General features: G+C 39.2%; 2 protein-coding genes across 5 annotated transcripts; both read right to left on the reverse strand.

The window, feature by feature from the left end:
- Positions 1 to 259: 259 nt before the first annotated feature.
- tom1 (target of myb1 membrane trafficking protein) lies at positions 260 to 7,841 on the reverse strand. Of its 4 annotated transcripts, none has more exons than XM_054607438.1 (16): positions 7,714 to 7,841; positions 6,409 to 6,493; positions 6,232 to 6,310; positions 5,988 to 6,137; positions 5,705 to 5,839; positions 5,461 to 5,595; positions 5,203 to 5,289; positions 4,849 to 4,982; positions 4,709 to 4,751; positions 4,472 to 4,610; positions 4,298 to 4,361; positions 3,625 to 3,694; positions 3,074 to 3,139; positions 2,563 to 2,625; positions 1,753 to 1,792; positions 260 to 994 (listed from the first exon to the last, which is right to left on the reverse strand). In XM_054607438.1, exons 1-16 carry the CDS (start codon positions 7,763 to 7,765, stop codon positions 900 to 902), a joined length of 1,437 nt encoding a protein of 478 aa, XP_054463413.1. In that variant the 5' UTR covers positions 7,766 to 7,841; the 3' UTR covers positions 260 to 899. The 4 variants fall into 4 exon arrangements, with proteins under 4 accessions (XP_054463413.1, XP_054463412.1, XP_054463415.1 ...); XM_054607437.1 differs by having other exon boundaries at positions 5,173 to 5,289; XM_054607440.1 differs by lacking the exon at positions 5,461 to 5,595 and having other exon boundaries at positions 5,173 to 5,289.
- Positions 7,842 to 15,668: 7,827 nt separating this feature from the next.
- On the reverse strand, positions 15,669 to 25,411 carry zgc:171844 (uncharacterized protein LOC100151763 homolog). Its single transcript, XM_054608199.1, has 6 exons — positions 25,333 to 25,411; positions 21,452 to 21,572; positions 18,880 to 18,953; positions 17,344 to 17,458; positions 16,498 to 16,568; positions 15,669 to 15,787 (listed from the first exon to the last, which is right to left on the reverse strand). The coding sequence occupies exons 1-6, from the start codon at positions 25,409 to 25,411 to the stop codon at positions 15,669 to 15,671; spliced, it is 579 nt and encodes a 192-aa protein (XP_054464174.1).
- Between the last annotated feature and the right edge of the window lie 24 nt (positions 25,412 to 25,435).

Here is a 25,435-nt window from a genome sequence, read left to right on the forward strand (position 1 = left end):
AGAGAGTCTGCTATGGCAGCAATGTGTTGCTTAACGTGGACTGCTGTGTTTGCCTTCTCTTCAATCTCTTTCTTTCTTGTATCTTAATTCATAATATATATGCAATATACAACTGCAGTGTGACTGTGATAATAAAAGCTATACAATCACAAAATTGTTTAACATGGGATTATCCAAGTAACAGAATTTGCAGTTGCCCCATACCTGCAAAATCTGCACTTTAACACTAGAATAAAAACAGCCAGACTTCCAGTTAATAGTTTCAGTTTAATATAACAGTTTGTCATCACTTCCTGTTAAACTTCAAGTAAAACATCTTCACGAGGGGAACGTTGGATGTAAAAAAACAAAACATAATTCAGTTTTCCTTGACATCCTACATCAATAATGATGTGATGAATCAAATTAGTTCATTATGTAACAGCCAAGCTTACATACAAGCTAACAGTGTTTGCTACTTAGACAGGGGCTCTTTCTGTAACCCATCATCATTTTTAACAATATATAGATATATATAACAGCAATATAATACATAATTCTACGTCGCAAAAGTTGTCTTCTGTACCAATACCCCCTCTCCTTATTTCAACAGCAGGAATGTAACCATATAAAATGTGCAAATGTTCGCATTCCACACATGGACAAACCCTCTTAACAATGTCAAGTAAAAACCTCTGCCCCTTCATTAAAACAACAATATTTTTGTCAGTTAAAAAAACACGCTTGCTGCCCGGTAAAGAGCGAAGTACACAGCTACGACGTTCCTCCTCTGATGTGGGTTGTCATTCCCCTTTTCAAATGTGCCGTTCAACCCGTTCACCAAGAAGAAATGTCAGTTTCTCAGCCGATGGCGTGGGAGTTTCATGGGTGCCGTTAGTTTGGCAGGTGCCAAGTGTAGCTTAAGACTCTGAGTGGCTGGTATCCTGCGAGGAAGCTCTCACCGAAGGAAGACGCTCAGCTGCTTTTGCTCTTCCTGCCAAAAACTTGTCAAACTCTGCGGAGGGAGAGAAGCAGAATTAGATGAGATGACACTTCATGAATTGTCTAAAGTACATTAACTGAATGGAAATATTGGGATTTTATATAAAGACGCTGGTGTGGTGCAAAAAAAACTGTTTTAGAGTAGTAGTGCTGAAAAAAAAAAACTTGGGTCAAACTAACCCTTTAACTAATAATTTTGTCCTATTAGAAATAAAATGTGACAGCAGTCTTTTTAAAGTACTCAAAAATGTCATAGCTGTATAGAGTTCTTGTGCTGAAAAGGTCTGAGGAGAGGAAGTATGTGGCACCACATGCCCAGTTAAGCCTCTAGTGCCACCTACAGGTGGGCTAATATTTAGCAGCAGGGATGAGTCTGATTTGTTGAAATTCCTTCATTCATCTTCCGTAACCGCTTATCCTGTTAAGGGTCGCGGGGGTGCCGGAGCTGATATCAGCTGTTAATGGGCGGAGGGCAGGGTACAACCTGGACAGGTCACCAGACTATCGCAGGGCATTTGTTGAAATAAGAGTTTAATATATTAAAGAAAATCAGATTTCAAAATGTGATCCAAACCTCATGTTAAGCCAGTCAATTCAGCTAAAAAAATAATTTTCCCTATTGTGTGACACACACTAATTATACAGTTAGTGTATACGGGCTTAACATTAAATAACTCCTCAGATGCTGCAGGTGTACATGAATGCCAAATGAAATAATGGATGAAAAAAAAGGCTTATTTTAAAAAAGGGATAAAGTGTGAGGACCCTCACCTTCACTGGTCACACCGTCTGAATCTTCAAAGTCATCATACTGTGTCACAAACAGAAAAGACATATTTTACTTTACATATAAATATATAATCAGTAATGCAGTTAACGACATGGAAAGACTTAAGATAATCTGAATATATGATGCAGGCAGTACAGAGACATTCCATGCAGTTTTGGGGTTTAACTGTAGAAGCTTGCTTTGGTTTGAGTGTATACTGAGGAGCAGAGCTCCAGGAGAACTGAAATTAATGGAACTCAACTGAGAATTAAGTGTTCAAATTAACCAGACTTGTCCTTTAATGAATCAAGAAATTGACCGGTAATGGACTTTCAAAGGCCGGTATAATAACGATAGTTTGGAGCAGGTTAAAGTCGATTGCTGATTATTCGACGGATATATTATATATTTTGCAGCAGTCTAGTCAGCTCTTTCTGCATATGCTGTTTATAATACATACATTCCGTATTTGTTATCATTAGTAATAAAATATCCTGTAGTGTGATTTGTTGGAGTACATTGTTGGAAAATGTTCTATTTAGTTACAATGGGCGACGCACTGCGACGATTACTTGTGTTGTGCATCCACTTATTTTGTTAAATGGCACTCTCTCAGACCATTAATGTTCGTGCATATTTCCGGGGTCAGGAGGATTTAAAAATGAGCAATGTAATTTTAATGAATGGATAGTTACAGCCCAGTTCCACCAATAATGATAGTTTGTAAAATATCCTATTGGCACAGATTAAATCAATCGACCTCTAATATCTATGTATAAATTTCGAGTAAATGTAGGAATCCATCCATTTACCTCATCATCCAACTCTAGCCATTTCTCAATATCATCCATTACAGTAGACTGGTTGATAGGAATCTGAGAAAGAAAGCAGAACAACAGGATGGTGAGAGCAGAAAAATGAGCCACTGGTTAACTTTATGAAGATGAAACCAAACTTCAAAACCACTCCCTCCCCATAAAATAAATACAAAGGAACAACCACGTGTCGGGGAAGAAAAAACAGGTATGACAACAATGTAGCATATCAGGACAGTGCAAACCAAACAGTGTCATGCTTTCTGATGGGTGTAGGCACAAACTCCAAATATGTCTTACATTTTCTTCACCACATTTAAAAACATGCAAACCATTGTGTTTTATCTCAATGCCTGAACAACCAAACCATATAAAAAGTGACCCAAACAAAAGCAATCCAGACCACAGCAAAAAGTAAAATTGCAACCTCATGACAATAACCAAGCAAGAGATGACGTGGAGGGTGAATCAATGTGAAAGCAGGACACATTTTCTGACACAGACGCACCATTCCCCTCTTAATCATCCAATCTAACTTTGGTGAGGAGCTGCGGGTGGAGGTTGGGCTGTCGTCCTTCACGCACGGACAGAGAGTTCATCGAGGAGGAAAGCAGTTACCGAGACAAAATTGCACACACACATTTACTTAACCGAGGAGCTTTTTATGAGCTAAGTAGTTCTGCACTGTTTCTTGAACTGAAATTCAGACCTTCCACCCAGATTATCTCATCAGTCCTTTACATAATACAGTTCAGACATTGTGCACAATATCATGAAAATATATTCAGCGATCTTGTCACTCAGTTGCACAAAAAAACTCTGTCAGTTTGACTTGATGTTAGTGTCAAATGTGAGGACGACATTATGATACATAGGATTGGGTTTTCATTGCAAAAGTTAGAAAAGTTTCTGAAGCTATATAAGCGATTTCCACACTGAATTTTTCACATCAAAGGTCGAATCACAGACGAGAAAAACTCAGTCACGTCAGCCGATAAATGTTGTGACCAATCCTATTAAACCGTGTAAAAACCTGAACTAGATGGCATCTTTGCTTACCGTCACACCGTTGTGTAGTCTGCTGTCCTGAGCCTGAGCCAGGCCATCCACTGCAACCTCACTCTGCTCGCTGAAACACAAGATTTGTACTTTGGTTAACTGCCATGTAAGCTAGTAAAACCACGGCAAATGGTGGTCATGTTTAACACTATCATGTGTTGGATATTAATGTCAACTTTCAGTGTAGAAGCTGGACTTTTTAACCATTTAGCCATAAATTCAAAGATGTATTCATTACCTTTAGCTAACTTTTCAAATATGTAATCAATATCTTTAGCTAACTGTTTAAATATGTAGCTCTTACCTAACATTAACTATTAACTATGTATTCATGACTTTTAGCTAACTGTTCAAATATGTATTAATTACTTTTAGCCATCAGTTCAAATATGTAGCTTTTGGCTAACGTCAACTATTCATTATGTATTCATTACTTTTAGTTTATTCCTTCAGCTGTTAATTACTTCAAGCTTGATATTTCAACTTCATTCATTATGTTTGGCAAACTCTTTGTACTGCTCTGCTTGCTTGTTAACTAGTTTCCATCCACTCGTTCCATGTAACCTAATCTCATTGGGAAACAATCTTTTAGTTAATACCAAAAATACAACTTTTGCAACTTGTGTTTACTGTGTACATCTTCAAGGTCATATGGCTGATAGTCTTTCTGTACCTTGTTCTTTGTCGAGTTGAGACATTTATTTTCTGTGATAACGTGTCATCTGATTCACTTGTACCTGCAAGAAGAACAGCAAGAAGTTGCAAAAACAGTGCATAGAATAAGTAGAGGCGTTCACCGAAAAAGTGCGTGCGGTATGTAGGTAAGAATGGTGACTGGAGTACTTACTTAGTCTTGCCATCTGACTGGAAAAACTGTCAGCTTTTGACAGGCTGAGTGAGCTGTCGTTGGTGACTGATGCAACCCCTGAATGGCTGACAGACTCGGGTGTCAAATCAAAGTCTGTTAGGTTGACGTATGTGTGACTCTGAGGGACAAAAAGTGAAAGTCCATGATTCATGCAGTGTCAAGTAAGAAAAACAGGCAATTCTACTTTTAATAATAATAACTGACATGTTTTTTTACCTTCTCTGCTGTGCTTTGATCATTCGGTATTCGTCTTTCAAACCTGGGAAAACCAGAATGGTAAATCAAATGGTAAAATACAGCCTGTTGAAATGTTACAATGCCCTTATTTTCTAAATAAGTAAGTGCATAGAGTCAACCTCTGGTAGCGAGTAAAGGCGGTGTTCATCTCATCGTTAGCTGCCAGCAACTCCTCAATCAGCTTCTCCTCACTGAGTCTTGGAACCACCTTTACAATCTTGTCTTGCATTTCCTTACAAACTGTGTATAACTGCTAATGACACAACCAGACAAAGAATGTGTGGGCGGGGGAGTTTGACGGTGGCAGATGCAACAAAAAATGTATAAAGTAGGAGATCAGTTAAGGGTAAGGCACTGTTACTCAACATGACTGGAAGGAAATGAGTTGCAAAGAATATTTACATCATTAAAACCTAAGTGTGTGTTGTTGTTTTTTTTTTTACCTCCAGCAGCTCCATGTCTGCTTGTTTTACCGTGACAGGATCCAGCTGACTCATCATGTCTGACATCATAGACAGGTTGCTTCGCACCACTCCCAGCTCTGTCTTCAGCTGTTTTATCTGGGAGATCAATAATATTTCCTGAATAAGCACAGCTACAGGCATATATTGATTTTGTAAGTGCTGCAGATCAAAGTAATACAAAAAGGAGATGTGAAACAGGTGATTTCTAAGAAAACAGTGCAATTGAAACTCTAAAAACATCTGTCTCTAGCGCAAAAAGGCCATCACCTGGCTGGGAGTTAAGGCATTGTTTCCCTCCAGGGCCAGTTTTAGTTCTGAAGTCTGCGCGGGGATGAGCGGAGGTTTGGCAGAGAGGAGCACAGCGGGGAGAGTAGTGACAGCAGGCCCGTTCCCAGACGAAGGCTGGTAAGCAGAAGCACAGAAATGACCCCCAAGAAAATAGAATAACCAGAAGATGAAAGGTAGCAACCCCCCAAAGATCAATGAGTGAGTGCAGCAGACATGCTTGTACCTTTTTGGGGGCTTGGACGGGTGAGTAGCCGTCCAGCTCCGTCATGGGGAACTCAAGTCCCTTCCTCCGCAGGTCTTCGTACACGGACACCACACCCGTCAGGTCGGGTGAGCTACGGAACGCATCAGCCCACGCCTTGACAAGAGACAGCCACAAATTATTATCAGACAATAGAGCAATGTGACAACACCAAGACTGATTACAACATGACAACCATTTTGTCTTCCCCATGCTGGCACAGTGTTGCCAAACATGTAATGTGGCTTTCTGTTGTTATTTCTACCTGTACGATGCTGAGAACTCTGTCATGCAGGACTAATGGAGGATTGTTTTTCGGGATGATCGACCGGACCAGAACGCCCTCTACAAAATCCCTCGTGGTCACCAGGATGTGAAACTTGTAGCCGCAGTTCTTCACGCATGTCTCAAGGACCTAACATGAGAAGGAGAGGATATAGCTAGAACTCAAACCAGTTAACAACGTAAACACAAACTGAGCATGAGGGCGATGAGGGAGCGACACTCACGGTGAGCGCCAGCATGACCTCCTTGCAGTTCCTGTTCCCCATAATCCTTTTCTTTAAGGCTCTGACTGCGTCTTTAGGTCTGTAATTAGAGAATATTGGACGGTCAGAAGCGTGTAACCCTCCAGAGGACTTGTTTGTTCCGGATAACGGATAACACACACAAACACACACACACACCCTTCCTCTGAGCTGTTGATCATGTCGCAGATCTCCATGTTGAGGGCCCAGTCTTCTGATGGCAGGCTGGAGCCGGTCGCACTCTCTGCGGAAAAAATATACGAAGTTGAATAATTGGAAACCATCAAATTAAAATTGATGGTGTAGCCATAGTAGTTTACTCGAGAATATGTATTATAGCTTGTCTTTATTATTATTAATAAGTTGTGTTACGAATGCTTGGTACATTATTCTCTTAATTTGATACGATAATTTCTGCATAGCATAACAATCATAACACATAGCAGTTGATAAGAGTACACACTGTTTTCCGATTCGTAAAATAAAAAAGACAGATGTATACTTAATATTTTTGTAAAATATTGTTTGTATGATGAATAATACTGTCTCTACTATCATTAAATCTTCTTATCTATAATCATTTCTCAATCTCCATCAGTCAATGGACACTAGGGCGGCTGTGGCTCAGTGGAGAGCAGGGTCGTCCCCCAATCAGAGGATCGGCGGTTCGATCCCTGGCTCCGGCAGTCCATGTCGATGTGTCCTTGGGCAAGACACTTAACCCCAAATTGCTCCCGCAGGCTGTTCCTGCGGTGTATGTGTGTGTATGAATGTTAGTTAGGGTCCTGATGGTCAGGTGGCACCTTGCATGGTAGCTCCTGTCATCAGTGTATGAATGGGTGTGAATGGGTGAATGATTAGTAATGTAAAAGCGCTTTGAGTGGTCGGAAGACTAGAAAAGCGCTATACAAGTACAGTCCATTTACCATTTACCATTTACACTCATTTGCTGTTGCATTAAGCTACAGTTGAACGTGCATCTAATTTGGGTCAGGAGGCTGTGTGTGAATGTGTGAATGGGTGAATGATATGTAATATACTACTGATTGTAAGTCGCTTTGGATAAAAGCGTCTGCTAAATGACTGTAATGTACTGTACTGTAATTTGGGTCAGGAGGCTGTGGCCCACTTTCCGACCCGCCCAGCTATTGGCAGCTCAAACACAGGCACAAAAACGAACCAATCAAATTGAGGTTCGCCGCATCTAAGCCCCGCCTCCGTCGTACCATTGCCCAGCGGACGCGTCACTCAAACTCTAACCCGTTGCTCCTCAGCCTTAATACATTTATCTTATTTCCAACCATAATGCATTGACATTATATACGTATTATTAAAGAATAGTAGAAGCAGCTGGACAAAGATGGGCGTGTCTGCGGCGTCATGACAAAGGTAAAGGTGAGTGAGACTAAAAAGGATTTTGGTTAACACAATGTAAGGATTTGTGGGGAATATGAAACGGCTCACCTATCCGCTGTCCCACCGGCGTGCTGAACGGATTCCCCATTAAAAACTCCATGTTGAGAGTGGAGAGGGCCCAACAAGCAGCGACGTCCCCGGACACAGCCGAACGTAGCGACGAGCCCCGCAGACAACCGCAGATAACCGCTGCTGCTGCTCACACAACACAGAGGGCCACTAGTTGAACTGCGTCATGTTTTTAAAGTGACAGCAGCCTGAAAACCACCAGACGGTCTCTGTGTACAACTGCTGCATCCCATCCTGGCACTTTATATAAGTAATTTCTGTCTTTGTGTCAGTGAGACAATAATGACATTACTTATATATATTCCTTTAAATTCAAGTGTTGCAGCAGCTCAACTACACAGACACAGACAATAAATACACATACTATACAACTACACAGACAATAAATACACATACTATACTACACAGACAATAAATACACATACTATACAACTACACAGACAATAAATACACATACTATACAACTACACAGACAATAAATACACATACTATACAACTACACAGACAATAAATACACATACTATACAACTACACAGACAATAAATACACATACTATACAACTACACAGACAATAAATACACATACTATACAACTACACAGACAATAAATACACATACTATACAACTACACAGACAATAAATACACATACTATACAACTACACAGACAATAAATACACATACTATACAACTACACAGACAATAAATACACATACTATACAACTACACAGACAATAAATACACATACTATACAACTACACAGACAATAAATACACATACTATACAACTACACAGACAATAAATACACATACTATACAACTACACAGACAATAAATACACATACTATACAACTACACAGACAATAAATACACATACTATACAACTACACAGACAATAAATACACATACTATACAACTATACAATAAATACACTACACAGACAATAAATACACATACTATACAACTACACAGACAATAAATACACATACTATACAACTACACAGACAATAAATACACATACTATACAACTACACAGACAATAAATACACATACTATACAACTACACAGACAATAAATACACATACTATACAACACACAGACAATAAATACACATACTATACAACTACACAGACAATAAATACACATACTATACAACTACACAGACAATAAATACACATACTATACAACTACACAGACAATAAATACACATACTATACAACTACACAGACAATAAATACACATACTATACAACTACACAGACAATAAATACACATACTATACAACTACACAGACAATAAATACACATACTATACAACTACACAGACAATAAATACACATACTATACAACTACACAGACGCAGACAATAAATACACATACTATACAACAAAATAAAGATAGAATTACCACTGTAGCTGTACACATGATGTCATCTGTTACTATGAAGACTTTAACACAGGTGATCAAATCTGATTGAATGAATAAGTAGGGTTTTCTGACATTGACAAAATTATAGCATTTACAGAAATGGACACAGAAAAATCTGCTTACATTAATTTGTCTTAATACTTACTGTCCTTATTAAAACCCATTATAAATACCATATACACTCACCGGCCACTTTATTAGGTACACCTTGCTAGTACCGGGTTGGACCCCCTTTTGCCTTCAGAACTGCCTTAATTCTTCGTAGCATAGATTCAACAAGGTTTTGGAAACATTCCTCAGAGATTTTGGTCCATATTGACATGATAGCATCACGCAGTTGCTGCAGATTTGTCGGCTGCACATCCATGATGCGAATCTCCCGTTCCACCACATCCCAAAGGATGTACAGTGAACTCATTGTCATGTTCAATAAACCAGTTTGAGATGATGTGAGCTTTGTGACATGGTGCATTATCCTGCTGGAAGTAGCCATCAGAAGATGGGTACAATGTGGTCATAAAGGGATGGACTTGGTCAGCAACATTACTCAGGTAGGCCGTGGCGTTTAAACGATGCTCAATTGGTACTAAGGGGCCCAAAGTGTGCCAAGAAAATATCCCCCACACCATTACACCACCACCTGAACCGTTGATACAAGGCAGGATGGATCCATGCTTTCATGTTGTTTACGCCAAATTCTGACCCTACCATCTGAATGTCGCAGCTGAAATCGAGACTCATCAGACTAGGCAACGTTTTTCCAATCTTCTATTGTCCAATTTTGGTGAGCCTTTGCAAATTGTAGCCTCAGTTTACTGTTCTTAGCTGACAGGAGTGGCACCCGGTGTGGTCTTCTGCTGCTGTAGCCCATCTGCTTCAAGGTTGGACGTGTTGTGCGTTCAGAGATGGTGTTTTTTTTTGTTTGAGTAACTGTTGCCTTTCTATCATCTCGAACCACTTCTCCTCTGAACTCTGACATCAACAAGGCATTTTCGTCCACACAACTGCCGCTCACTGGATATTTTCTCTTTTTCGGACCATTCTCTGTAAACCCTAGAGATGGTTGTGTGGCAACATACTGCTAAATCACACTGATTTAATGCCATAAATGAGTTAGGAAGTCACAGTATATAGCTGTCATTTTACTATAATTTACTATAAAAATGTCTCAGTAACTTGCTGTGAAAGTAACACAACTAGTAGCCAGTAATTCACTGTAAACGTAAAGTCACATATTTGACAGTCTGGGGTCTCTGAGACTGCTAACAGAATTAACGATAATTTGCAGTGGACACATGTCATGGGATCAAAAACATGTTTATTGTCACAGTTTTACTTCCATACACTCCTGACATTAGCTGTTCACCTGCCTGTCACTCTGTCTCTCAGTTCACTCCGGCCACTCCCAGTTCCACTCCCAGCTCACAGCCCATCCCCTTCTCTCTCACCACACCATCCCTCACCTAATCAGTATTACTCAGTGCACCTGTCTGCCACACCCACCTCATCAGCACAATACCTCTCACCTGCTCACTCTGCTGCACCTACTCCTCCAGTATTTCAACCCACTCGGCCAGATTGTTCGCCGCATTCATGCCAGACCTTCCAGCAATTTCCCTTGGACTGATTTCCCGTTGCCGACTCTGCCTGTTTGGACTTCCCTGCCTTGCCAGTGCCCCGGTCAACGACTCAGCCTTCTGTCCCCGACCACCAGATTCCTACCTTGCCTTTGCCCCGGTTAGCCACCTTAGCCTTCTGTCCCTGACCATGAGTATAGCCTCTGCTTCCTCTGGTTTCCGTCTGCCTGATCCCCTGCCTGTTTCCCTGACGGCTTAGCGTTCTTCTTATAGGAATTCACGATGTGAGTCTGATCCTGCCTGTTTGTCTGATCCTGCCTGTTTGTCTGCTGTATGTCCCGCTTTCAATAAAGCTGCTGCATTCTACTCCATGTCCTGCCGCACTGCCTCTGGGTCCACACCATACCCGTGACAGTTTATAACTAATTCTCATAATATCGTGAACGAGAATGAGGTTTTAAGTTTCTAAAACAATGTTTTTAAGCTCTACATGGGACCCTGGGCCTCTAGGACCACAAACACAGCATTAGAGTTAAAGGGGTACTCAAATGATTACAGCACTTACTATTGCACTTTCCTAAAGTTGGATGGGTCATGCTCCAGCAACAATAGATCCTACTTTTCCCATAATGCAACTAGATAGTGTCCTCTTTTTATAACATAATCAGTATACTGCTATTAGTACACCTTGTTACAAGTCCACTGAACTTCGAATCTAAAATTGGTGGAGTGCCCCTTTAGATAGCTTTTTAAATAGTTGTAAAAATACGACTGCTTTTTAAGACTGAACTGTCAAGCTTGAAAGGAAAACAAAATGTTGAAGTGTTCCTTCAGTATGCATCACTAGACCCTAAAAGCACCGTGCTTGAGTGGTTCTCTGCCACACGGGTGCACTGTTTAATTTCACATTTCACAATGTCAGACAGCCCAATGCTGCCTAATGCTTTAAAGACCTCCCGTCAGGCAACGGCTGTCCTGGGTCCTCAGGACTCCAAATCCCTGACAACGATTAGATTAACTTTGTGCCAACTGGTTTGTGCTTATTTCATTGAAAGTTCATTATTTGCGTATTGTGCTTTTATGTTGCATATTCCTAAATTAATTGTTTTTTTATCAAATCACCAAGCAGTAAACCAGGCTCAGGGAATACTCCAGCATTGTAAACTATTGCACAGTTGGTAGGGACTCCAGTCAGGTTATTCTAGTCTTATTTACAGTCAGCAAACATTCCTGTCTGAACGAAGGTTGTCACCTTTCAGAGCATTTATAACAACATACAAAGATTAGTTGGCTGATTTCTAAGAAATTACAGACTCCCAGTGACACTGGGGAGGCACATTTGTTGGATCATGGCAAAGATGTGACTGTGTGACTCAGACACAGTGACTCACAGAGTCAGAAACACTGAATAAAGGTCTTAACACAACCCTCTGTTTGCACCAGCAGAGATAATACGACTCCGGCCATTAAAAAAGAAACATATGTGGCTTGTGTGGGCGATCACAGAGCAGATATAAAGGCGGTTTCTTATCACAGATCAAGAAAAGTGTGTGGTGTTCCTTGGCCTCATCTAACATCTGATAGAGTTCGTCATCAGATCTTATTGCAGAAACAGTGGTGACCCTGTGGTCTTTGCACTGTATGAAAAATACAGCTTGTCTGAGGTTACTGCAATTAAATTGCTTTCATGATCTTCTTAATGATGGTTTCATATGTGGGCGTGTGTAAATGTATCTATACTGTCTGTGCAGTAATGCTGCTGCATGGTGCCTCAGTGGTTGCTATGCTACTGTGTGAATAAAAATAACCAATCACTGTCATGTATGAGTAGAAATTATAGATATCCATATTGATTGTGACTGTTATTATTTGGAGCTTTTGATAGGTCATGTTAGCACTAATATTAATAGTATCTGTGTGTTTAGTCAGCATGAATGAACCTCTGCTCTGTGTGATGCATTCAAATAAACATCTCAGTAATTTTGAAAGTGTTTATCGGAAGTATTAGTATGGTATTGTTTCTGTATTCTGATGAGTACCTGTTGACCTTAGTGTATTCAGAATCACCAGTGCTTACTGCCCTCCAGTGGTCACAGAGACAAACTGCAACACAAAATAAACTAGGTTGCTATTACACGTTGCTAGTATCAGTGTTATTAGTATTAATATCGATATATATGCCTTTAATAGAGTGATTATTACAAATAACAACAGCAACATCATTATTGATAACAGCTGTTTTAAGAAAGCTGTTTTGGTTACATTTTCCTAATGTAGAGACCAGCAAATGGACACTTCCGGTGAATACTTTTAAAAATAAAGCTACCAAACTGGCGAAATCGCAAAGAAAGTAATCATATTTACTGTTTTCCAGGGTTCACAGTGACAAACTACAACTCCATATTCTCAGTAGGAATAATTTTATAGGTACATAAATACAACATTTCATAGTCCTGTCAGGGCCAACGTCAGTACCTGATAGGCCGCACTAAGAAACTAGAAATGTCGGTGTGTTTATCCAACGGTTTTAAATGTCACAGACAACGCATCATTACTGTCATTTTGATAAATATCAACTGGAAACATAAACTGATTCTGTGCAGTTCAGAAGATGGTCACTGTCCGTCGTATTTCTTCTGCGGAAATTGAACTGATTGAAGTGCAGTCCTTAGCTGAGACACATGCTGAATATCTAACTTTAAAATACCACACATATGTTTTCAATATGTAGAATTATTTATAGAAAGTTTCAGGGATAAAAGCCTCAATGTCCCATTTCTGCAAATTTCTAATTCTCCAAAATATATGTAATAGTCTATGATCATGTGACAGGTATTGGTTTAAGGGATCTTAGGTTTCAAATTGCTTTTGACTTGAATTGAATCAAACTGTTTATGTAACCACAGCCATAAGACATTTTGCATATATTACACTGCATGACAGAAAAGTAATATTTGAGACATCTCCTCAGACTGAAACATATCAGATGTGTGAAAAAAAGGTTTGATATCTTCTGTGCATGTCACCTTTCCCCTCCTTCAACCTTTTATCCCTCCCTGTTTTTGTTACTCTGTCAAAGCTGCCAGTGGCTGACATGCACCCCCACAAAGATCTCTCATCTACTTTCACTGCAGACTGCTGGAAGACTATGCAGCTCCCAACATACATGTACGGCACCATCAAGTTCATGCTCTGTGACTGAGCCTGCAATTATGAAATGCTTTCAGAAAAAGTTAAGGGTCAAAGCTGTAAAGAAAAGAGAGAAAAAAAACAGAAAACACAAAGTATTTAATTGGCGCAGCACCTTATCACCTTTTCCAGGGACTTTTTCAACGACTCAGCCAACGTCGGTACAAGAACAAGCAGCTTTTTTACCCCAAGCATCCAATTAGAGTGGGTTGGCAGTAACTTGTCTACATTCACAGTGTGCGGCCCCCTGATTAGTCTTCTCAGCCTGCAAATTAAATACAGCGGAGAGCGTTGCAGGTCTGTTAATCTGCAGCCAGCTGTGACGGCTTTTATCAACTGCCAGGGGGATGGAACCAGCAAAAAAGACCACGTTACTGCAGGAAAAGAGCTATGTGGACAACAGTAACTGACCATGTGCATTATTGAATGTGAATGTATCTCCTCCACGGGGGGGCTGCTGCCTCTCTTAGACAACAGTGTGACTCATCAGTGGCTGCAGTGTGTATTATTGTCTGTGTATGAGAGGTTAAGGCAGGCAGCTGAGGGAAGTTATGTGGAACTGAAACCATCTGTTTTTTCTCCTCACCATGGTGAACAATAATACCACCACCACCACACACACACACACACACACACACACACACACACACACACACACACACCACCATCTCATCCCGTTGTCATGGCAGTAACACACAGGATGGCAGGAAGATGATCTTTGGAGTGGGTCGGGTGTTTAAGTCCTGGCTTCAGCTTGCTCTGCTAAGGTGTTGAGATATTGTCAAGCACATCAAATCAGAAGTTAAAGACCAGTTGAAGATCAAATCTGCAATGATTATTCAAGAATTCTAATAATCACTTTGTGCAGCAATATCAATATAGCATGTTATTATTAACGGTTGATTCATAAATAGGCCAACTTATTGAAGAGTGTTGTACTTTATTATCTCTATATTATAACAGCATTGCAAAGATGATATGTCACACAAAATAGTAGTAGATTATGGACACATTTATTTATTATTTTTGTTCATATGTGGAAATCCTTTCTTACAAAACACAGACTGTAAGACATAATACTTAATGAATAATTACATCCGGTTCAGACAAAGACTTTGGTTTAAGTTTTGGCCGGCTGGGTAACTGTTCAGCTCTAGTTAAACATATTTTCTCTGATGTAATGCTACTGCTAACTGCAGCATTTCATGGACCTAACGATTTACTGAATAATGAAAAAAGATGAAGAAAAAAGAATAAATCAATAATGAAAGTAATCACCAGCTGAAGTCCTAAAATTATATTATAATAGTCTGCTACATTACTAAAGCAAGTATAGTGGTTTACTCTTACAGCATGGAATAGATCACAAACAGACAGTCAGAGCAGCCATAATAATATCTAATTACCTTAATTGGCCAAAGAGCATTATAATATCTATGAGCCAGCAAGCTTTCCTTCTGCAAGACATACAATTGCAGTTTTTCACAGTAGCAAGTCACATAATATATAATAACAATAATACGCATGTCTTACATTATATGCACATGAGGATTAATGCAGATCATCTTTCTTAGCAGGGCAGACATACAATATATGTATGAAAGCACTGGGGAGGCTCACATGTGCATCCACTCAAACACACACACACACACACACACACACACACACACACACACACACACACACACACACACACACACACACACACATACACCTACACAATCCTCTGTTTTAGTCTAGACAGGTTTACATGACGGAGCAGGTGAAGCCACAGCAGTCTTTCAGTAGTGTTAGTCCAGTTTTAGTGAAAAATGGCGTTGTTGTCTGCTGGGCTTTGGACTCCACCATTTGATCTTGCAAAGCACCTGATTGAAAAGGAAGATGTGGCGGTAAACTCTCATCACTTTCATCCTCTACATCTTCACTTAAAGTAATACTCCTCAACTGAAAGGTTTGACATTTTGGGGAATAGACTGTAAACTGGGTGGAACAGCCAGCCTGGCCCTATTGTAATCGGCAACCAGCAACCATTCCATTGGTTGCCTAGCATCTGGTCCAATTAGAGAAATAGTCCATCACATAATCCACTGTAGGTATCACATGTGTACAGATTGTAAAGCCCTCTGAGGCAAATTTGTAATTTGTGATTTTGGGCTATACAAAATAAACTGAATTGAATTGAATAGAAAAAACTAAAATTACTCAAATTGTCAAACTTTTCCTTTCAAATTTTCATAATATCAAATTCTCCATTTTCACACAATTTTCAGCATTTTTTCAGCGATAGTGATTCAATGTATTTGACTTCAGTAATGAAATATCTATATTGTGAACTAAGCATATAAAAAATGCACAGCTGTTTGCGATTAAGGGATCAGGGGGTGTATCGGAACGGTTCTGCTCTGTGTTTGGATCAGACATCCTTGGTTGGGCCACTCAGCTGGTGCAAGGACTACAACTGAACTACCAGGAAAAGTTTTTGCACCAAATAACTTTATTCTCTTACACACACAAGAGTCAAAGATTACTTCTGATTGGAAGCACATGCACATGTCAGCCTTATGGTTAGACTCACCTTTTGCAGCCAGTGTCTTGGGAAATTTGGACTGTAAGAAGGTGGCCATTTCTCTGTCTTCCTCTTGTTCCCTGTGGAAGAGATTATGTCCATGGTTTGTTTATTTGACAAGAATGTGGTTCTAAGATTTAATCATATTAAATGTCACCGGGCTGCATTTGAGAGAAACCAAGGCGACAGGCGGGACTGACAAATCCTCAGGAGATGATTTAAATCTGCTTTGAATGGTGTGGAATATAAATTTAGGCCAGCATTGTGTGCACATGCACACAATGCTGGTCTAAATTTATGCACATGCACACACATGCACACAATGCTGGCCTAAATTTATATTCCACATACACAATGAGTAACGAAGGAAGATGGCCTCTCGCATCCCTTCAATCCTTTTCAGACCAATCAAAGTGTCAAGATATTTTTTCACATTAACAAACGCCTGCTTATCAGTGTTAGAGCTAATTTAGCACCACAAACAAATATATATATAAAGAGGGAATGCATAGAACACGAAGAGACAAAGCTTTATGAGAAAAGAGCAAAATTACCTCTTAAAAACACTCAATCAATCAATCGTCTGAGATGGTGCAAATAAGTATAATGTCAGTTTTGTATTGAGTAGTGTATTTAACTAAAGTTGTTTACGAAAAGCTTCAGGCTGATTATCATGCTGAGAGCTAATTGTAAAGTTTCATTTTTACAAAGTTAAATCACCAGAATCTAAAGATCCAGACCTTTTGGACTTGCACACCTTTGCTAAAATGAAATCTCCCTTGCTCCTGAAACCAACTGTGTTGCAAACAGACAGCGCTGTAATGTCTTTACTGTCGCTAGATTTCATGACCTCACCTCAGCCTCTCGAACTCCACATCGTCCACGAGGAAGTCTCTGGTCTCCACCAGCTTGTTGATTTGCTGCAGCAGCTCTTCTTCCCTCTCCCTGTCCTCCTTGGATTTGTCAATGTCTGTTCAACAGTCACATGACAAAGCCTTACTTAATATACAGCAACAAGTGTCAGAATAATAAACTAGAATATAACTGATATGTTATTGTCCACCAGAAAAAAATGAAACAAAATTTAACAACAATATATAGAAAGCTGTCACGCAGTACGAAAACACATAAACAATGTCATATTACACATTAACACAGTTCATGTAGATGCCTGTGGCTTAAATCTTTATTGAGTTCAGAATATTGATCTGCTGCTTCATTTATATTTCACAGAACAGGAGTTTTAACCAGAGAAGGTAGAGAACGGAGACACCCTAGTTAGAGTTAACTTCCTGTTTTTGTGTCACATTAGTTTCTCCACTGCCCCGCCCCTTTAGGAGAACGTGAACACAGATTATGATCATGCTTTCGCTGAAAAGTCACCTAAGTAACTATTGGAACCATTTTTCACAAGCCACGTATCTTTAGAATATTTCGACACTGAAATGGCATAAGATAAGATAATCCTTAATTGGTCCCGCAGTGGGGAAATTTACAGGATAAATCAGAAGAAAATTAATTTTGTTGGAGACCTCTCTTAATCTCAGCCACACATTCTCACGAGATCTGGCAGCTCACGTCGGCGAACGCCGTAGCTAACAAATTTCCATAATGCTAAATGTGGCTGCTAGCTGTGTAAATATCTCATGTTAGCAAAATAAAATATAAATACATTATGCAAATATAACGCAATCTGCTTTTATACATCCATACAACATAAACAACACTTCCAAATGAGGCTTGCTGATGTTTAGCATGTTGAAAATGTTTACCATGCTAGCCACCTTACTTTAGCGTGTTAGCATCGTAAAGGTTGAGTGTTATCGGCTCACAGCAGACCAACATTGCTAGCCCTAGAGCTATGCTGCTAGCATGGCTAAAACTGCTTTATCAAAGGCATTTTAAAGTATTTTTTATAGGATTCTACCCCTTTTCTGTTCTTATCTCTTTATCTGACACTACAACCTTCTTCTAGAGTACAGATATTTTATTTTTCATTTCCCCTTTATGTTTTCCAGGAATATTTCCTATTCAGATTCAAAATCTCTTTGCCAACATGGCAGCATAAATAAATTCACATAAAAGAACGTATTGTATTACAAATTGAATAGGATAACACATATCATATAATCCAAATTCAAGTGGAAAAGTCTCTATGTATTTGAGGTGATGTGAAAAGTTTTCTTTTAAAAAGAGATGATTTTTATTCATGACCAGCCCATTCTGAGGTTGTGTTGACTCCCTCCACATCTCATCACAGAAGTGATTGGTGGTCAGAAAAACATTTTCTATTTTTTTCCCCATGATAATACAGCAAATCAAAATCATATGTGGCACATCATAAGTGAAATATGTGCATATTAAATGTTATGTGAATGCTTTTTAATTTACCTGGAATAGAGACAAGTTTCTGCAGCTCCGTCTTCAGTCTTGTGATTTCTTTGCAGAGCTGGATGTCATCCATCCTGAGTAGAGAATAAACAAATCATGAATAGATATTTGCAGTAAAAAATTTTAATTAAATTGGACCCCCCAATTTTTTTTTGTTTTGTTTGTTTTCTCTTCAAGAAGCATTAAAATCATAGAATGGACATTATATGACTTCCAATTTCCTTCCTAACTAAACACATTGGCTTGAAATTGTAAGAGCTTATCAGAAAAACACTGGACTCAGATGACAGCGATGTCTGTGAGTTCATTAACTGGAATAACACCGCCACGCTGCCCTCTGTGAATGAATCACACCTGACAGTATCAGATCTCATTTCCCCGTCTGACTCTGAAGCAGATTTCAAAACATCAGGGGCCGGTCACACAAGTGTGTGTGTCTGCCAGTGTGTGTGTTTGTGTGTGTGTGTGTGTGTGTGTGTGTGTGTGTGTGTGTGTGTGTGTGTGTGTGTGTGTGTGTGTGGGGGGGGGGGGGGGTGTCTGCTATTACAGTGATGGCTAAAAGAGGGAAATGACTGTGAGAGAAATATGTACTCTGAGCTGTTGGTTTAATAAAACAGGTTCCACTTCGGTGTACTTCAGCAGGATATATTTCAGGATGACTCATATGCTGCGAGGAGTGTTTTTTTCTTCAAAATGTATTTGCACTTGTGCTGTATTCACATGGAATCAGGCAGAGGATAGAGGGCAAACCGGACATCATTTTAGTGGACGAGAGAAGGACGGTCAAATAGAAGCTACGTTACTGAACGCATACTTTCTTTTTTTACTTTACTTGTAGATACTGCAGCTTACCCTTACAAAGTAAGGTTGAAATGCAGTATTCATTAAATGGAACATACTACTTCCTTGGCATGCATATGTGCTATGGACATCCCTTTTTTCTTTATATTATTAATCTTCGTATTCCTATATTTATTTTTATGTTTTTATTTCTGTCTATTTTTCTTATCTTCTGTGGTTGCTCCCATTGTATGTTAGTTTGAATGTGTGTATTTTGCTGTTTGTTATTGACAATTTGTACATACTACGTCCTTATAACATGGCATCTTCAACTTTGACCTTCTTGCTCATATATCAGCTGTGCAAAGGACTATGGGCCAGGATAGACAGGAAAGCATACTAACTTGCATAATGCAAAATGTGAAAGGATATATAAAAACATTCTGGTATATTTGACTTATATACTGTTTTTGACATACTATAGCTGCGTTCCAAATTGAACACTTTTTGTTTTGACTTTTGCACATACTGCATCTGCCCTCACAAAGTCGGTAGACAGTATGCTGTCTAATGGCAGCCTGATTCCATGTTAATTCAGCTATGCTAGCAGCTATATGACAATGCTAACATGCTGAAGTCTGGCAAGTATAATGTAGTGTAGTGTGTAAGCATGTTAGAATTTGCTTATGTACAGTTACCCTAACTCTGTTCAAAAATAATAAAAATCCACCTACCAGCACTTCTAAAGATTACTAATACATGTTATATCTCGTTTGATTAATGTGTACAAACAGGCTAGCTTTTTACCTGTCTTTGTGCTAAGCTAAGTTAACCGGCTGCTAGCTCTAGCTGCAACTTTAGCGTACACACATGATAGTGGTATTGGTTTTCTCACCTAACTCTCAGCAATAAAACAAAAAAGCATTCCTTTAACAAGACAACTGAGTAGAGCTTTTTTCAAATTCAACCTCACCTGTACATAAAAGTAAAAGCAATTTGTTTTCGTTAGGTACAGTTTGTTGTTTTACCAATTCTCCGCACAATGGTTGAGCTTCATTTGCAGTTAATATAATACATGTCAACACATACAAGAAAACAATCTATAATTGGCAGTGGAATTGTGCATCACTTTTCACCCTCTGGATGCGGATGAAAGCGGGAACATGATAGGTGTCATCATGAACCCGCAAACACCCAAGCATAAGTCGTTATCCTTCTCTTTCTCCGATTCATCATATGGCCACATTATGCGGTGCTGGTCGCTCCATCATCATGTATCAAAATAATGAGGATGGTCTCGACAGAAAAAAAGAGTTCAATAATTAAAGGAAAGGATGAGAGGGAAAGGAGTAAAGGGCATCTTTTTAGTTTAGAAAAAAATGTGTGTTTTGTGTGTGTGTGTGTGTGTGTGTGTGTGTGTGTGTGTGTGTGTGTGTGTGTGTGTGTGTGTGTGTGTGTGTGTGTGTGTGTGTGTGTGCTGGTAGTTAAATAGCACTGCTGTTTTCTTCATACACTTTTTGCCATCATGCACATGGTTGCTCCCACTGTTTGTTGCTGACAGTCACGGTGCACCATCTCGTGTTCCTGAGGGGCGGCTAACAGTAGCTTGGAGTATTCAGATCCCTGTACAGCAGAGCTTTAATGTATGTGTTGGTGCAGTGACTATTACATGATAAAGGAGAAGCATGTATTATCATTTTGGGTCAGTATCCAATCCCCTATAAAAAAACAACAACTCATATATGATTTTTTATTAAGAGTAAAATAGTGTTATTGAAGAAGCAGATCTTACATGTATCTCAGCTCTGATTCCCTCCGTACCAGGATGTCTCTTATCCGCTCAATTTTGCACAGCTCTCCTTCAATGTCCTCGATCGTAATTGTGGAGTCAGCCATCGAAATGACATCCTCTGCTGAAAGACATGCAAGACCATAACACAGTGATTTGGTTCTGATCATGGCATTGGGAGTTTGTTCAGACAGACTTATGTGTTTGTGTGACTGCCATCTACAAACAAATGACAAAAACAACAAAATGAAGCATATTCTGTAAACTACCATCCACAAATTGACTGTGAAATTCATTTGAAATTGAGGCTTGCAATTCCATCCACTGGCGTTATTCACTGGAACACTTAAAGGAGCTGAGCCATCATTAAGGACAGTAGTAACACCTGTGTTTTTGCCGCAATGACAAGTTAAATGTTGCATGTGAAAAGGGTGTGTTTGTTACTCAGTTCCACGAGCAGCGTCCACACAGACTAACCGATCTGACAGAAAATATCATAGTTTTCAAAGCAAAAGCACATTAGTAGGCCATACACTGAACTATTGGAAGTGGTATCATGATTTGAAGCAATCATTTTGGGAAATATGCTTATTTGCTCGCTTGCTGAGTGTTGGATGAGATAAATTCTGCTAGCACCCAGTTAGCTGAACTAGCATAAACACTGGAAACAAGATAAAAAAGCTAGCCTGACTCTGTCTAAAGTAACAAAAAATGTGTGTGCCAACGTCTCTTAGCTAACTAAATAAAACATTTAATATGTTGGTTTACCTTTGGAGAGAGCCAGGCTAGCTGCCTCCAGTCTTTTTGCTAAGCTAAGCTAGCCAGATGTGGCTGTAGCTTCATACAGCGGGTAAAATAAGTATTGAACACGTCACCATTTTTCTCAGTAAATATATTTCTAAAGGTGCTATTGACATAACATTTTCACCAGATGTCGGTAACAACCCAAGTAATCCATACATACAAAGAAAACCAAACAAATAAGTTCAGAAATTAAGTTATGTGTAATAAAATGGAATGACACAGGGAAAAAGTATTGAACACGCTTAATGAAATGTATTTAATACTTGGTACAAAAACCTTTGTTGGTAATGACAGCTTCAAGACGCCTCCTGTATGGAGAAACTAGTCGCATGCATTGCTCAGGTGTGATTTTGGCCCATTCTTCCACACAAACAGTCTTCAGATCTTGAAGGTTCCGTGGGCCTCTTCTAGGAACTCTGATCTTTAGTTCTTTCCATATATTTTCTATTGGATTCAAGTCAGCTGATTGGCTGGGCCATTCTAGCAGCTTTATTTTCTTTCTCTGAAACCAATTGAGAGTTTCCTTGGCTGTGTGTTTGGGATCATTGTCTTGCTGAAAAATTCTTGTGTGACACCTTGGTAATGAGACACCTTTTTATAGGCCATCAGTTGGGACTGAACCACCTGATATTAAATTGCACTGACAAGGGGCATGATTGCTTTCTAATTACTGATAGATTTCAGCTGGTGTCTTGGCTTTCCATGCCTTTTTGCACCACCCTTTCTTCATGAGTTCAATACTTTTCCCCTGTGTCATTCCATTTTATTACACATAACTTAATTTCTGAACTTATTTGTTTGGTTTTCTTTGTATGTATGGATTACTTTGGTTGTTACCGACATCTGGTGAACATGTCATGCCAATAGCACCTTTAGAAATATATTTACTGAGAAAAATGGTGACGTGTTCAATACTTATTTTACCCGCTGTATTTAGTGTAGAGACAAGATGTTGGCATCGATCCTCTCTTCTATCATTAGGCAAGAAAGCAAATTATCAAATCGCCCAAAATGAAATTCTTAACTACATAAAGTTTGACTTTGTCAGCACCATACATTGAACGGTGTGAGCAATTCTAAGAAAAGTGAAGATAATTAAATCCTATAGTGTAACTATCCATCTTTCCATTGCGCCTCAAGCCGAAATTGCTAAATTGGAGCAATTTACCTCACTCATTATGTCCAACAAACCACCTGTCTCGGTTATCAAGGTTCCCAAGAGACTCTGGAGACTCACAAATAAATTCTTAAAGTAAACATCCAGAGGCAAACACCAAAAAGCACATGAATGAGATGGTAAAACGTGCAATGAAAAAAAAAGGTGCCCTGGCTCAAATTCACCATCCTGCTATGATCTGATCAGAGCTCCCCCCCAAGTATTTCTTCAAGCATCACTGAAAAGCTGCACTGCCTCCCCCCTGCAGCCTCCCACTCCTCACCAACAGCGATGAGTCATCCAGCTAAGCTTGGATCAGCTTTTAATTACCTGACCTTGTGTGAAAAGACATAACAATCACACACACTGGATCACTGGGGATATCAGTGCTGCATAAACACTCAACCATTAAAAACCAACTTCATTCACCACACGCATGCACGCACATACATGATTATATGTGACGGAATTGCCGGCATGTGTTCCATTTATGCCCCGACCCTCCGACAGGCTCCAAGAATCTTGCCAAAATTATATTTGATAACAAATAAAATTAACTCACTTTACTTACTTGTTAAAAGCAGGTTTGTGGGAATATACAGTTTATAATGTTTACTGTTCTTCTTACCTTTCGGAGCCTGGGTATAGTTTCAGTACAATACAGTTGTAGTAATACTGTCACACCCTTAAGGTACACTTAGAGTCAACCATTTGGTACATGTGCCATAATAGAAAGCAATAAAATAAAATGAATGTGTGCCTCTATGTGTGTTCTGTTGCACTCATAGGAATAACAGAGAACCGAGGACTGAGCCCTGAGGAACAACAAAATAAAATCTTATCATCTAGCTAAAGATATAAGGTGTCTCCATTTTCAGGGATGGATTTTTGAATGGACCTTCCAGGCACAGGCCCAGGGGCCCAAAGTGTCAGGGGCCCCACTGGCCTTCAACGACAAAATGTCACTCGGAGAGACACGTACCAGGAAGAGACTCAAAATGACCACAAAAAACCCCACAAAACAACTACATAAAGACACAAAACAACAACTCATAAAGAGGCTAAACCACCACAGACTCTGTGTCTTTATATTCCAGTGTTATTCCTAACAGTTTGCTAGGAATTTTCCTAGAATAGAAATATGTTATTTGTTCGTAATTATAAGGAATTTTTTTTTTTTAATTATTAAAAGTAAATACATTTTTTCCATTAATTACTGTAATCTTTATTCTCAATATATGTTGAATTGCCTGCAGTGCACTGACATTTTGAATCTCTAGATCTTGATATTAATTAATTGCTATTTATCTTTCAGGTTCCAAATAGGATGATTACATGCTTATCTTTGTCTGATGTCACAGTAAACTAAATGTCTTAGTATTTTGGACTATTGGTTGGACAAAAGAAACTATTTGATGATGAGAAAATTAAGAGCTATATATTTTTCCCTATTTCCTGCCAGTTGGAGACATTTTCTTTTATCATTACGAACCAATTACATTTGGGAATTACAGACCCAGTTACTGTTTTTGACTCAGTATCTGTAAATTTGACAACTCTTGAACAAGAAAAATAAAAAGATGAAATAACTGGAAGAGTTTTAGTGTGGAAGAAGGCTCTTAGGCAACAAAAATCAGTCCATTAGTTCTACACTGAGGGTTAAATATTAGATTAAATAGAAAAATCTTCTCCTCCACAACACACTCTGGTTTACAGATCTACAGGATGTTTAAACCCTGCTGACAGACAACTTTATCATGCTCACTGACTGTGAGGATCTGCACAGACCCGAAGCTTTCATTCTCTCTGATGAAAGTTGGTGCATTAAACACAAACCACCTTATTTTGCTGACTACTTCACACATAAATACTATCCAAGCATGCATCCTGTTAAACTCAACCACAAAAGACAGTCAAAACTCACTGGATTTCTCCGTTGTCTGGTCCACCTGCGTCCTCTCCAGAGAGCCGTACTGCTTAGAGGATTTTCTCTCTTTTTCCATATTCTTCAAAAAAAAAGCTCCCTT

This window comes from Anoplopoma fimbria, chromosome 11 (genome assembly GCF_027596085.1).
Source record: "Anoplopoma fimbria isolate UVic2021 breed Golden Eagle Sablefish chromosome 11, Afim_UVic_2022, whole genome shotgun sequence".
In the NCBI taxonomy this organism is placed as follows: Eukaryota; Metazoa; Chordata; class Actinopteri; order Perciformes; family Anoplopomatidae; genus Anoplopoma; species Anoplopoma fimbria.